The following is a 16,182-nucleotide window of genomic DNA, read 5'->3' as shown; positions in this document are numbered from 1 at the left end:
ATATACTTATCATGATGAGCACTAAGTAATGTATTGTCGATCACCATATTATATACCTGAAACTAATATAACATTGCTATCTTAACTATCCTAGAAATGAAATTAAAAATAAAATTTAAAGAAAAAAAAATTGGGAAAGCAAAAGACAAAAAAAAAAAAAAAATCCTAGGTCTTATCTTACATCTACTGAACTGGAATCTGGGGATAAATTTCAAGAATATACATTTTTAGTAAGCTTTCCAAACCTTAGGTGATTACTGTGGGTGATTTCTTGGCACCCTGAAGTTTCAAAATCCCTCAAGTATAAGGAAGAAGCACATTGGCTCTAAGGTAGTAACTTAACTGAAGGTGGATACCAAATGGTATCATTCAGTTCTGTTTCTTCAGATAATACATATCTATAGTCAGACACCAGTGCTTGAGGCACAGAGGTTCCAAGATTTTTTTAAATGCCATGGCAATTACAATGGCTTGCTGATATACTATAATTGAATGCTACCATCTCACTCTTCCCGTTCTTGTAGAAAAATTATTTTTTCTAGTACTTCTAGATATAATCTCAATATTCTAAAAATATTCTATCAACCAGGAAAAAAAAAAAAAAAAGAAGACTGCCATAGACTATGAAGGTTAACTCCTAAAGAGAAACTACAAACACATTTCAAGAAACAATAATAAAGTACAACATATGATGAAGTCAACGTATACCAAAGCAAGAATTTCTCAGTTGGGTCCCAGGTACCTTACAGAGTCTCCCCAGCCTCAGGGATGTGAAGGGCCTGGGTGCAAACAGAGTCCATGGGGTTGTGATGAATGATTCCAGATTACCCCAATGATGTGCATACAAGTATTATTTTCTAAGAGCATCAAGGAATTAAAGACTAGGAAGCAACAATTTAGTAGGAGGTACTGATGTGAGAATCAAGAAAACCAGATTCAACGCCTTGTCATCCCACTGAGTAATCTTAAATTACTTAACTTGGAATCCTTAGTTAGGTTCCTCATTACTTGTTAAATGAGGAATAGTTTAAACTACTTCTAAGGCCTCTTCTATTTCTAAGATTCCATAATCTCCCTTGTATTTACATGTCATGATGTAAAATAACACTCCATGGTAATTTAATTAAAAGCTCTAAATTCAGTCAGTAATTCAATAAATACTTATTAAGCACCTAATCTGTGCCAGGCAATGTGAGAATCTGGAAAACAGATATAGAATACAATGTCCTAATATGGAGTTACATATACTTTATTGGGAATAAATAACATATTTTATTATGAATAACCACTGTGTCCCTTTAAATAAATAGTAAGTCTACTGAATAATACTAAGTTCTAGAAACCTACATAGATAATAAAGCTTGCCTATGCATAATCAATGTGAACTTTAATTAGAGTCAGAACATCTACCGATATTGAAGGCTTCTCTTCTCTGTTCTCTTCACTTATTTAAAAAAAAAAAAAAAAGGGTCTGAGCACCTGGGTGGCACAGTGGGTTGATGTCCAACTCTTGGTTTCAACTTGGGTTGTGACCTGAAGTCATGGAATCAAGCCCCGTTTCAGGCTGTGTGCTCAGAGCAGAGTCTGCTTGGGAATACCTCCCTCTACCCCTCCACCTCACACTCACTCTCGCTCACTTTCCCTCTTTAAAATAAATAAATCTTTTTAAAAAAATAAGACACATAAATTTATGTTTTTGCATTAACAATCAAAATCACTTTTCAAAGTATACATTTGTAAAAATAATTTATTTTAAAGACTCTCAGTAGGACTTCAACATCTTATTTTCAGATATACTAAGAAGACAATCAATGTGTTCAATAATTTTAACCCATGATGACAGTTGCTCCAGACCTATTAGACCTATATACATTGTTTAATTGAGCAGGGATAGGGAAAATAGGGATTCAGTTTTAATTAAATATTACACATTGGATTTTCTCTTCCACAAAAGTAAAATTTTCATATGGATACAATTTCACAAAGGTTACAAATATATATCAACTTACAACTGAAGGAAATATTTAGTATTTTACAAAAAATCTAGCTCCATAATTGCTTTCTTTAAAAAAAAATCCTTCTCATATAATATAAAAAGTCCAGATTTCTCCAGAAACATACAGTCAGTCATCTAGTAGTAGGATCCAAAATGGGAAGAATTACTATCCCCAGAAGAGGGGGGTGGAGGCAATGGTGGAGGGGGTGGGGGTATAGAGTATGGTAAGGGAATTAATGGATGAGGTGCCATGTTAGGTGCAGCCCACCCCAGGTTTACAGATGCAGGTGGTGGTGGTGGAGGGAGTGGCGGTAGAGGAGGAGGGAGTGAAAAGCCGTGCATGTCAAACACTGGAGGAGGAAAGGGATACTGTGGCATGATAGGATTATCGTGTCTCTGAGGTGGAAATCCTGAAGTGTCCTGAAACATCATATGCTCTGAGTTATGAAACTGTGGCGATTGAGGCCTGCCGTGGCAAGGTCGAGGATATCTACCCCGGGAAAATCCTCGTGTGAATTCTCTGTTACGATATCCTTTTGAATGCTCTGAAGCGGAGCTATGAACATTCCAGTTCTGATGTACTTCTGAAAAATTTTCACCTTTGAGTGAGGAAAAAAGCATAAAAACAAAATTAAAATTAATTTTAGTACATCAAAAAACACTGCGGAAAATTTCAATAATGTCTTTTCTTTAACCTCCAGTATTGTCTTATGGTAACTAAAAAAGCAAAAGCCTTAAAATTATAAATTAAAAATGAATCCAAAAGGCCAGAGGATCAGGAAGGACAAGAGATGTCTCATCAGAAACCAGAGAGAAGAGAAGAAGAAAGTGGCACAACATTTTCAAGTGCTGAAAGAAAATTCAATCTAGAATTCTAAATGTAATGAAAATATCCTCAGGAAAAAAAGGGAAACTAAAGACATCCACAATGAAGAAAAACTAATAATTTATCTCCAGCAGACCTACACTGATATAATGACTAAAGCAAGTTCTCTAAATAGAAACAATAAAGAAACCTGAAACACCAGGAAGGAAGAGAGAACACAGCAAAAATATGAGTAAATACAATAAAATGTCCTTCTCTGAGTTTTCTAAATTATGTTTAGAAATTTAATTTATTAAATTATTGTTAAAACAAATATTATAATAAGTAATATGATTCTAAGTCTATATATGAACTATTTAAGGCAATTTATGTTATAAACAAAAGAAAACAAGGGACATAAAGAGGTAAAGCTTCTAAGAGGTAAGGTTTCTACACTGCACACAAACTGGCAAAACAATGACACCAGTAGATTGTGATAAGTAACATATATACTATTTAATACCTAGGACAACCACTGAAAAAATTATACAGAGATACATTCAAATACACTACAGATAAATCAAAATGGAATTCTAAAGAATGTTATAGTACTGACAGGCAGGCAGATATAAGAAAACAAAGAAATGAAATACAGAGAGAATGAACAGAAAAGGGCAGACTTAAGCTTTAACATCAATAATTACATTAAATACAAATGATCAATTAAGACACAGGGAATGACTGGTAGAGTAGATTAAAAAACAAAATACTCATTTCAAAGGATGTAGTCAGGTTGAAAGTAAAAGGAGAGCAAAAGACACAACATGGAAACATTAATCAGAAGAAAGGAGTAGTAGGGTGCCTGGGTGGTTCAACTGGTTAAGCATCTACCTTCAGCTCAGGTCATGATCCCAGAATCCTGGGATTAAGCCTCATGTTGGGCTCCCAGCTCAGCTGCTCAGCAGGGAGTCTGCTTCTCCCTCTCTCTCTGCCCCTCCCCCTGCTCTTCTCCCTCTCCTAGCAAATAAATCTTGAAAAAAAAAAAAAAAAAAAAAAAAAAAAAGGAGCAGCTACATTAATGTCAGATAAAATAGATTTCAGAACAAAGAAAATCGTCAGGGAAAGACAGAGACAAGAGAATTCAACAACATACATATGAAGAATTATACATTATGTCCGCATCTGGTCTATTCCAGGGATGCAAAGACTGGTTCAATATTCTAAAACCAGTGTAATCTCCTCATTAACAGGCTACTGACAAAAAATGTCATCTTATCAAAGTACTGTCAAAATTTAATACTCACAAATTTTTTTAAAAAGCTCCAAAAAATAGGAATAGATGGAAACTCTTTACTTGACTATAACTACAAAACCCCGATACCTAAATTATACTTAACGATGAAAGACAATGTTTCCTCCTCTAATCAAGAAGAAAGCACATTTATTCAACATAGTGCAAGAGACAAGACCTAGTAAAAGAGAGACCAAAAAATATATATATACATATATATATGGTTTGAACAACAAAGAATACCGTTTCTATTTGCAACTGACATAGTTGGCTAAGCAGAAAATGTCAAAGAAAGAAACTCCTATAACTAGTGAGTTCAGGAAGGTCACAAGATAGAAGCTAACCAAACATTAACTTATTTCTGTACTCTAGCAACAAACACATGGACGTTGAAATTAAAAATGTAAAACCATTTAACAATGATTTGAAAAATGAAATGCTTAGGTGTATAATAACAAAAAAAAAAAAATACAGATTTGTATTCTAAACATGCAAAATGCTCCTGAAAAGAACCAAAGATCTAAATTAATAGAGATGTACAGCATTATTGTGCAATGGAAGACTCAATACAGTTAATTATCAATTCTCTCCAAACTAATACACAGGTTTAATATAATTCCTACCAAAATCCCAGCAAGTTTTAAAAAAAAAAATCCCAGCAAGACTTTTGCCAATATAGAGAAGATTATTACACAATGCATATGGAAAAGCAAGGGAACTAGAACAGCTAAAATAACTTTGAAAACTTTTAGGGGAAAAAAAAAAAACTAGGAAAAAAATTACAGAATGTAGGTCTAGACAAGAAATTCTCAGACTCCACAAAAGGAAAACAATAAACTGGGCTTAACAAATTTAAAATCTTTTGTCCTACAAATGGCCTTCTTGAGAGGATAAAAATACAAGTTACAGGCTGGAACAAATTATCTCATAACTCAAGAACAAAAAAGCAGAAATATAGTTAGAAAACGGGCAAGAGACATGAACAAATATATCACTGAAGAAGATACAGAGACAGCAAATCAGGACATGGAAATATGTTTCTTAGCCATTAGGAAAATGCAAGTTAAAATCACAATTATCACTACACACCTATCAGAATGACTAAAATCAGAATAACTAAAATAAAAAATAGTGACAAAACCAAATGTTGGTGAGAATGCAAAGAAACTGAGTACATTGGTGATGGGAATCCAACTACTGTATAATCCAGCAATTATTCTTAGATATTGATTCCAGAGAAATGAAAAGTTGTGTTCACACAAAAACCTGTACAAAAATACATACAACTTTGTTCCTATAACCAAAAAGTGTTAACAATCCAGATGTTAATGCCTGACTGGTAAACAACTTGTAGTATATTCATACTATGGAATACTATACCCATAAATGAAAAGAAATAAACATGACAAATAAAACAATCTGGATGAATATCTAGGAAATTATGTTCAGTGACAAAAGCTAATCCCTAAAGGTAACATACTGGATGGCTCTATTTATGTAATCATTTTTGACATGACAAAATGTATTACAGAAATGGAGAACAGATTAGTAATTGCCAAGAGTTAAGGAGGTGGGAGGGAGGGAAGTGGGAGTGACTATAAAAAGGCAATATGAGTGATCCTTTTCTGTGGTGGAAATATTCTGTATCTTGACTGCCTCAAAGTCAGTATCCTGGTTGTGATATTGTACTGTATAGTTTTACAACATGCTACCGTTTCAGGAAAGTAGGTAATGGACATGCAAGAAAATCTCAATTATTTCTTACAACTGCATAGGAATCTATAAAAAGTTTAATTTTTTAAAAAATAGGAAAGGTATAATAAATAGAAATGCATGTTAAGAAATAAAATACTTTAATAAATTTATTTATTGAATTTATTTTATTTATAAATTTATAAATTTATTAAAATACTTTAATAAATAAAATACTTTGAGTTGGGTATTAAGTATTATAGCATTTAATTCTAAACATGGAAGCAAAGAGGTTTCTTAAAAAAAAAAAAAGTACCCATATGCACAAATGACTAACGAGGCTTAGTTTTACCTCTAGATGCCATTTTTACATCTTAAACTTAAAAAACTAACGTTGAATATTCCTCATGACTCTCTTCTTACCACATGTTGTATTTTGTAACGCCTCCTATGTTAGATGGATGCCAGGAGGTAAAAGAGATCCCACATGTTTCCTTCAATTCTATCAGTTATCAACTTATATAAATGTTAAGTGAAGATAAAAAATTACTATATATTGCATTTACTCACTTGATTCATTAGATTCAGACTTGAATTTTTTCCGGCCTTGAATCTGAGATTTTTTCCTCTGTTTGGCTTCTTTTTCCTTTTCATCATCACTGAAATCTAAGGCCTCAAGAGGAAAAACATACAGATTATGTCAAATGGATTTACCAATTCATTGTTACATACTTGGACGTGAGAAGAACAGATCTATTATTTAACAATGACCCTGAAAGAATATTACTTTTTGATGTGTAATATTTTCTAGTATATATCTGAATTAACTATATATGACTCTTAATTAACACAGGCCAGAGTACTCAAGGCTTTTTTTTATTTTTCCTTAGAAAGTTTCAGATAGGGTGCCTGGGTGGCTCCGTGGGTTAAGCCGCTGCCTTCGGCTCAGGTCATGATCTCAGGATCCTGGGATCGAGTCCCGCATCGGGCTCTCTGCTCAGCAGGGAGCCTGCTTCCCTCTCTCTCTCTCTGCCTGCTTCTCTGTCTACTTGTGATCTCTCTCTGTCAAATAAATAAATAAAATCTTTAAAAAAAAAAAAAAAAGAAAGTTTCAGATAGGGAATTCTCTATACACAGATGGTAACTTTAAAATGCCAATCTTTAACAACCTTCAGATATGGGTATTCCATAGCCAGAAGACTGCCTTACACTTAAGAATCAAGATTCATCATAGCATCAGCTACCAAACAATGCTAAAGGGAAGGAACAGTGAGGAATATGAAAATAACATAAATGATCAGATCTAATATAAAAATAGAAGAAAATATTACATCTTTCATTCACTCAAAAATTCATACATGCCCATTATATGCCAGGCACTGTTCTAAACACTTTACAGGTACTAATTCTTTTAATAATATAATGTCAAGTACAGTAAGGGCTATAAATAAATAATGAAGCAAAGAAAGGGAAGATAAAATCACTGTGGATATGATTTAGACTGGACTGCAGGGAAAGGCTTAGATATCTTCATCATTCTATCTTTAGAAGATAAAAATTCAGATAAATCCCTAATCATGAATTAGTAAGGCACAAAGGAAAGAAAAATTTCAAGGAGTGGGAATATGTGCAAAGGAATGGTATATTTGAGACATAAAACTGGTTCTGTAAAGCAAAGCAAAGGCTTCCTATATAGTGAAATCAGAGATGATGAAATTGGAGAATAAAGAACTCTATGGCCCAGTCACAAGGCATGTCCTAAGAGTAGGAGGAAGGTATTAAAGGATTTTAATTGGCTTTTTTTTTTAATTTTAGAGAGATTGCTTTGGCAATATTTTGCTATCACTTCCTTAAGTCAGAAAAAAATTCACATGCTTCTTGTATACATAATAAATCTGCACTCAAATACACCTATTCAATTATAAATTACATATTCATATATTTGAAATGAATACCAAAATGAAAAAGACTCATGCCTTATACATAATCTATGATTAACATCAGGCAATAATCTATACTACAAAATTTCATAATAAAATAAACTTTAAAATTTTCAAAAGTTTTCCCCTATTACAGAATTAAGGAACATTGTCAACTACTTCAAAAAACAAAATAAAAACAAAACAAAACCATGAAGTATGCTGGGATTTAATTTTAAAATTAACCTAAGCACACCAATTTTATAAACAATTAACATTACTATAATTAGCAATTTCAAAGCTTAGGTCTAAAACAACAGGGATGTATTAGAATATTTTCATTTCCCAAGAAATATGTTTTAAGACCTTTGTGAATTTTCTCAAATACTTTAAAAACATGTAACTTCAATAATAAGATGACCTAAACATAACTAAATATTAAGTGAATCTTCAGAGCCTTAACAGAAATCATGTGTATACATAATATAAATTAGAAAACATAATCCCCTGACAATGTAGATACTAAACTAGGATCAGTCACTGGTTAAGTGACCCTGTCAGTTAGTGTTACCTGATTCACACCTCAGCAAAACTAGAAATTAACATGAATCTTCAGCACTGCTTGAGAACATCTAAAATGAACAAAGTTAAATCTACAAACCCAAGAATTTATATATTGTGAAACTTCACCAGAATTCCTGAGTATCTTTAAAAACTCTCACTTATAATAATTATATTTTCCCCTACAGTGTATAAATTCATACTATTTTAAGAAATGTATATACTCATTGCTACAATTTTTATATTTTAATTAAAAAAAGAGAAAATCTCCATGGAATGTTAAATAATTCCCAACTATTATTCCTGATTATTCCTGGCTATCCCACATCTCTAGAAAAACTGAGCATCAAGCTACTTTAGACATAAAATTAATCTTGCTGACATGGATTCAAGAAAGAAAATCTTCTTAGGAATGTAATTATATTATAAAAAATAGAGAGGCACGTAGATTCTAATGATTTTGTACGTCCAAGAGAAAGCAGCTTATTATAAGCACCACTGAATGCATTCATGTCCCATATGGTTAATATACTAAATTTAAAAACAAAGTTTTTTAAAATAATGACAATTCTGTTTTTATCAGCTGTCAATAAAATTGATTTTAAAAAATAGGAAGTTACGAGGAAAATGATAAACTGGTAATTATTAAGATACAACAGAAAATATTTTTTTCCTAAAATGATCAATTAAAAACTCTTATTGAGGGATATAAAATAGTCATCTTGGTGAGGAGGGGAAAGTACATGCTTCCACAGATGGCAGTATGACTGCCAAGCAGCATTAAGGATCTCCTTAAGGTCAAGACGAATTTATAAAATTAAGTTGTGAGGTGCCTGGGTGGCTGTGAGTTTCATATATGCCTTCAGCTCAGGTCATGTCTCAGGGTCCTGGATTGAGCCCCTCTTCCTCTGTCCCCAACCCCTCTTCCATGCATGCATACTCTCCTCAAATAAATAAATAATCTTTAAAAAAAAAAAAAAAATCCTGCTTTTCTTCCTAAAAGATTATGTAAAGAGACTTATACTTACTTCTGGTGGGGGTTCCTGATCATTCTTCCATGACGCATCTGATCCCCTATCCCTAGAAAGAGAAAAAAGTCAAAAAGAAAACATGAAGTACTTAAAAAGTACGTAAGATTCTGTGTTTATAACTTAATGGTATAGAAAATAATGAAGTAAAAGACATGAGCTCAATCCTTAATTTTATAATATACATGAAAATAAGAGCAAAAAATAAAGGACTATGTATACGTTCTTCACCTTATTTCAGAAGATGTGGAAAGCTCGTAAAAAAAACACAAGATCTGGACACATACAAATATTAGGACTGGGGTAATCAAAATGAGAAGCCAAGGCTATATGGTATGCAGAGTAAAGTGGTTTTGCAGTTCATAACCATCTCTAGATGCTATGACTTTGGTTGATACTTTCATGATACCTGAGTTTGGCTCATAAAACTCACGTCAACAAATGTGTATTCTGCACCAACTATAGGTCAGATACTGTTTCAGGTACTAAGGATACAAAATGACCATGAAGCATTCCCTAAAATTTTACAAGTTTAATGGTAGAGATAACAACATGAAATTCTTCTTCCTCTATTTACCTGAGGAATATCAACAATATTCCATGAGGAACCAAAGCTTATTCCAACAGTATTTCTCAAAGCCGAGAGGATGGAATAAAAGCTATCTCATTTGGTATGGAGAAAGAATTCTGAAGAGTCTGAAGGACAGTATAATCACAAGCACTAACTAATTTTAGTGGAAAGTTTTTAACCAACAAAAACACATATATTATTAAGTATGACTATGATTTCTGAAAGTTCATCTTTATCTCTTTAATCATTTTTATTCTGAAAGTTTAACAATGTCTTGTTACTCAATTACATTAAAATACTACAAAAAATACTAGGAGTAAATGTGATCCTCATTGCTTTAAACTAGATCCCCAAAATAAATGAGATTCTCAGGAATTCGTTCATTAAAATCATTACTATATTAAAGCATAATCTATGAAAATGAATGTACAAATGTCAGTGGGCTGGCAGAATAAGAAAATCATTAAGTCTGCTCTAAAATTTTGATTCAGAACTTTGACACTGTATGGGGCATTATCAATGATTTTTTCTATCATTTTTAAAAAAAGCTTTTACTCACTAATGATAAGCTTACACCTATGCATTTAACATAACTCCAATACTCTTTCTTGCATATATGCCATCTCATGGCCTATGTTGCCCTTGGCATGGGGTTTAAAGACATAAACAGGGAAAGTTCCCCATTAGTGCATTTACTGCAGAAAATCAAAATCTGCTAAAGAAAAGATCTAGCAACATTTCAAAACACACTTTCAACAAGAGTAAGTTCATGGGAGGCTAAAATTAAAACAGCCTTACAAGCCTTATAGCGGATAAACTAGAGAGGAGATGACCTTCTCTACCTCAAAGGCAAAGTACTCCACTGAGTGCCCATGGAGACACTATACTGCAGTCTAGAATAAAATAACCTTTGTCAGGTGGGGCTTCTGCCACGTGGGCCTAATTTCCCAATTCATTATTGTCTCTTTCCAGGAAAAAATTATTATTCTTGCAAATCAAAAACAAAGACTTCTCTTGTTTAAAATCTATTTAATAAATGTCTTTAGAGAAGCTTTTTAAATTTGTTATTAGCTAAAATATTTTGTTAAAAACAAAAAAATGGCATATCCGCAGCAACATCCTAGTAAAGCAGAATGAAATGCTATCTATTTAAGGCATGATTTTAAAACAAGACTTTTCTATTTAATTTACCTTTCTTTTCAGCGGTTGTTTAGAAAAATCAAACTTACCGACCTGAGAACAACTTAGGCAAAATGTTCCTCAGATAATTATATGGATTCTTAAACACGAGTTTAATGAATTATGATAAATAAAATTCAGAGACTTGATTTAATGTGTAAGCACTTCAGAGATTTTACACCATGCAATGGGGACTAGTACTTTTGAGGTAACACTAAGGTTAACTGACTGACTGAAGTTCCCCTCTATGTTCTACAAAAACCACATTCCTAACACTTCAACTACACTTCAAGTTTCCCATCAAAAGAGAGCTAGACCTAAAAGAGACCTGTGTGTCAAACTGAGTGCAAAGTCTTCTTTTTTGGATACCCACCCCTCCCCCAATCTTTTGTAGTGTTTCTTCCACTCCTACTAAATTTTACAATATTTTTAGTGGCTCATATTCATTACATCTTTCCAAAGCATTCAACCTTCTTTTTTTCTGAAAAAACTATTCTACTGGAACCATGTATCACTGATTTACTATAAACAAATTATATAATTATAATAACAAGTTCAACTGATATAAGCAGCTCTACAGCTAACACTTAGCAACACAAATAACACATGGAAAATGCACAATTAATAAGTAGCATAAATATGCAGAAATATTACTATCCGTACGCCACAGGCATCGTTTAGCATCTACAAAAGGGAAAGCAGTTGGTTAAATCAACCCTGTTTGGGGCACACGGGTGGCTCAGTCCGTTAAGCACCTGCTTTTGGCTTAGGTCATGATCCCAGGGTCCTGAGACGGAGCCCTGCACTGGGCTCCCTGCTCTGCAGGAAGTCAGCTTCTCCCTCTGCCCCTTCCCTCTCCCCCGCTTGTGCGCATGCTCTCCCCCTACTCTCACAAGAAATAAAAATTTAAAAATAAATAAATAAACACTGTTTATCAACTTGATACACAACTTCTTACAGACACATTTTTGTTGTCCTGTCTATAAATTTGTTATCTATAAGCAATGTAAAATTTACTCATTTTTTTTTCCCTTGAGAATTATCAAGTTTTACTAAATAGTTAAGCCTACAATGTAATCCAAGGAATAATTCTATTTAAAATGGAAAAGCATGGTTACTAATGCTGAATAGCATGTTTATAAAAAAAGGTATGCCATGGAAAAAAATGTGAATTCAAAAACTTTCTATGGCCCAAATGTAGTCCTACTACTTGATTATGTGATTTTGGGTAAAAGATCCAAATCATCTCAACCTGTAAAATCTGGTAAGAAATTACAGCTTTCAGAGATGTTATTAGGAAAATAAATCAATGCTCTGGAACACAGATATTTAACAAGAAACTACCTTCACTGAAAATTATTCATAAAATATAAACATTAGATAAGCAAACAATAACTAATGTTGTCAGTGACATACTTACTGTTTAAGTTTTTCTGTGAATATGTACTGGGTGAAGTCTTTCATTGATGGAGCAAAATACATAGTGTCCTTTATTTTAATACCTTTACTCTCAATATGCTCTGAAGAATTAAACCGCAAGACGTAAAATGGATGTGCAACAGGTCCAAATATCTCAAATATCTATAAAATAGAAGAAACATAAATACCTTTAATATGTGAAATAACTCAGAAAGTCAGTCATATTTTTTTAAAAACTGGTAATTGTTAAAATAAGGTAAATCTGTCATGTCAGAACAATAAAATTGTATTCATATTGAAGTCATTTTTGCATACTCAAAGTCTTCATATTTTGATTATAAATGTATCAACTCATTCCAGATTTCCTTTATGAATTTGAAACAAGTGTAACAAATTTGTTCCTTGATAAATTCAAATCATCTTGGTGGTGTACTAACTAGATACAAATTATGAAGGTTTTTTTTTTTAATCATTACTCATTTAAGTTGTAATGGATAAAGAAAAGAATTATAATGTATAACTTTTGAGAAATAAAATGCAGTCACCTGGAATCTTATAACACAAAACTTGACAAGCTTCTGCTTTAGTGAGTATTCAATCATTTCTGTTGTTTCTATACAGTAGTTAACATTTTTCATAAAGTTAAACCACAAGGGTTTCTAATTCAAAAGTCAGAAGAGTAGATCTGAACTTGAAGTTATTTATTTCTCAAAAACCAGAGAAGCTTATACAGCCTTGAACTTTTATGTAAAGGAACTGTTTTTAGTACAGTCATATTTTATTTCTGAAAATGTTCTATGAATGATTACAGGAAGCCTCTTGTTTTCAAACTCTTCTCAGAAGAAATACCTAAATTTAAAAAAAAATGTTTCTAATAATAAATATATGTATGTTATAGAAACTAGACAATGACCACTGTCAGTGTCAACCTTTCTAAGCTTTTTTCTATTAACAATTTTTTTTCTCCTGAGATCACACTGTAGCTTTGTATACTGTTCCCTTTTAAAACCTAAAGTTGCATTAAGTTTTTCCATCTTATACATATTCTCTGTAAGTATAATTTCAGTGGCTGTATCACAACCCTTTATAGATCTGGCACTATTTGACTTGTCTAATAGGACATTTAGGGAGCTTCCTATTTGTGCAAATATGTAATAAATGCCCTGATAAACATCCTTTTATATATATTTCTATACTTAAGATTTCCCAAAAATTTATTTGTAAGGGGCAGAATTATTGGAGCCAAGAGTATGATTATCACCAAAACTCTGGATATAAATTACTAAGTAACGTTCCAAATAGCCTGGACCATTTTAAACGTAGTGCACTGAAAGTGCCTGTTTTAGCACACTGTCAGTTCTTCATTTTTGATAGTAAATATTCTCATTTTGTTCTCTGAAAGTACGCCATTTGGGATTTTATTAATTTTCGGTGAGGCATATAACAGCTCACCCATCATGGTACCAATATTCTGAAAGTTTGAGTAACCCAAAAAGAACTCGTAACACTCAATAAAATTAAAATGCCAAAGTATTCTGAAGCAACACTAATTGCATAAAACACTTATTATTTTTTTTTTAAATTCTAAAAGGAAATAGCAAATTTGTTTTGAAAGGATTTAGAAACAAAGAGTAGTCCTCTTCCAACCAGAATTGCAAAGGACAGAGGGATATACTGCAACACAATTCTTACTGGTTCACATTACATAAAGTAATGGATTATCTTACTTGTCACTTTTTAAAAAGTCATGTTAATGGCAAAAGCTAGAAAAATATATATGTTTAACAAAGAATTGGTAAATAAATGATAGTATATTTGTGCAGTGGAAGACAGTAGAATTTTTAAAATGAATAAACTAGACATATGTATACATTTGGGTAAACCTCAAAAATTATACTACTGAGTTAAAGAGTTTCATAAAAAGATACAGATGGAATTATAACGTGAATTTTAAAAATATGTTAATAGGTAACTTGTTCTATAGTATTTTTTTGCATATATATACTTATGTACTGGAAGTATAAAAATCTAGATAAAGAGAATACACAAATATCTTCAGAATACTGGCTAACATGGGGATGAAAGGAAGTGAATGGATTAGAAAGAAAGGAAAACAGAGCTTCCAGTTGATGTACTATATTTTATTACTTTCAGAGAAGTCAGAAGAATACATAGCATAATAAAAACGATTGTTACATTTTATAAATTGTTAAATATGGTGTTTGAAATATTCTCTGGGGGGCGCCTGGGTGGCTCAGATGTTAAGCACTTGCTTTTGGCTCAGGTCATGATATCCCAGGGTCCTGGGGTCAAGGCCCACATCGGGCTCCCTCTTTAGCGGGAAGCCTGCTTCTCTCTCTCCCACTCCCCCTGCTTGTGTTCCCTCTCTCATTCTCTTTCTCTCTGTCAAATAGCTAAATAAAATATTTTAAATAAATAAATAAATATTATTCTTTGTACTTTATGGTCAACATGACAGTTAAACATGGTGTCATGCTTATATTTATCTAATAATGATGATGTAGTAAGTTTTGTCACAGACTTACATGACATTTGCCTTTTTGTTAAATTGCCTGTTTGCATCCGTTGCCTCTATTTCTATTTGTGCGTGCCTATTACTGGCTGAAAATTCTGTTTGACTGTGAATAACAGAAACCTGGAAACAGCAACTGAAGCAAATTGGAAGTTTTATTTTTTCTCAGTCCAAAAGTCAGAAATCTAAGTTGGGTACAGTGGCTCCATGATGCCAGGGGCAAGATGGACTCCCTGTGTCTTTCCACCAGCCATCCTCAGCACATTCTTGTTCACCCCTAGCATCACAGGATAGCTGCTTTGCTTCTAGGTAGGAAGTGGTGGAAATACTACCTGTGTTCCAGGCAGGAAGAAGTGGAAGAAGGAAGAACGAAATGTATATACCAACATGTCCCCCCACAACCTCCCACTCGCCCCATACATTCATATTATTTTAAGCCTTCTTGAAAGTCTCAACCAAAAACATCCTCTTTTTTCTCAGTGGCCAGAACTAGGTTAGATGACGACCTCTACTGAGGAACTCAACAGTCTTTGTCTAACCCTTCCCCGAGACTGGCGTTCCCTAGACAGATACTGAGAAGAAGCTGGTAAGCCAACTGACAAACAGGGATGGTAACAATTATAACACATGGCATTTACTGTTCAAGTGTTTATATGCCAGGTGTGTGAGTTCTGTACACTTCATCTTGCTTAATCTTCACTGCAATCTTAAGAATTAAGTACCTATATTAATACCCATCCAAAGATAAAGAAAGTGAGACTCATGGTGGTAGAGTAACATGCTGAAGGTCACATGGTGGTAGAAAAGAAAACTTGTGGCCAGGTCTGTCTGACTCCTGGGTTGTCTGCTTTTAGCACTGCAAGTTTAATGTCTGAGCACCCACGTTAGTCCTGGAATAGTGGGGTCACCCACTGAAGCTCAAACAGTATTAAGGCAAGAGTTTAATTAAAGTTTGTTGAATGGTTTATCTAAAAAATTGTTTTTAATTTAAAAAGTCTTAAAAACAATTCTTTTTAAAATTCCTTTGATAAATATCAATAAATCTTACTCTTCAAGTTTGGATAGGGATAAAAATTTGTTTTAAAAAATTCGTGTATAATAATCACTGTTTGCAACCTGGTACATAAAGCTGTTTCCCAAAGATTGGTTTCCTGGACAAAATAATTCTGTTTCCTAACTGAGAAATGA

At 33.0% G+C, this 16,182-nt stretch overlaps 1 protein-coding gene across 1 annotated transcript in view; it reads right to left on the bottom strand.

The window, feature by feature from the left end:
- Positions 1-1,729: 1,729 nt before the first annotated feature.
- Positions 1,730-16,182, bottom strand: part of NAF1 (nuclear assembly factor 1 ribonucleoprotein) — a 43,234-nt gene continuing 28,781 nt past the window's right edge. Inside the window, exons 5-8 of the mRNA XM_047717765.1 lie at positions 12,463-12,623; positions 9,293-9,344; positions 6,355-6,457; positions 1,730-2,595 (exon numbers count right to left, since the gene is read on the bottom strand). Coding sequence (XP_047573721.1) covers positions 2,132-2,595; positions 6,355-6,457; positions 9,293-9,344; positions 12,463-12,623 — 780 coding nt within the window. The 3' untranslated portion in view covers positions 1,730-2,131. The remainder of the gene's footprint in view (positions 2,596-6,354; positions 6,458-9,292; positions 9,345-12,462; positions 12,624-16,182) is intronic.

Source organism: Lutra lutra, chromosome 2 (genome assembly GCF_902655055.1).
Source record: "Lutra lutra chromosome 2, mLutLut1.2, whole genome shotgun sequence".
Classification (NCBI taxonomy): domain Eukaryota; kingdom Metazoa; phylum Chordata; class Mammalia; order Carnivora; family Mustelidae; genus Lutra; species Lutra lutra.
This window is presented reverse-complemented; position numbering and strand designations above follow the sequence as displayed.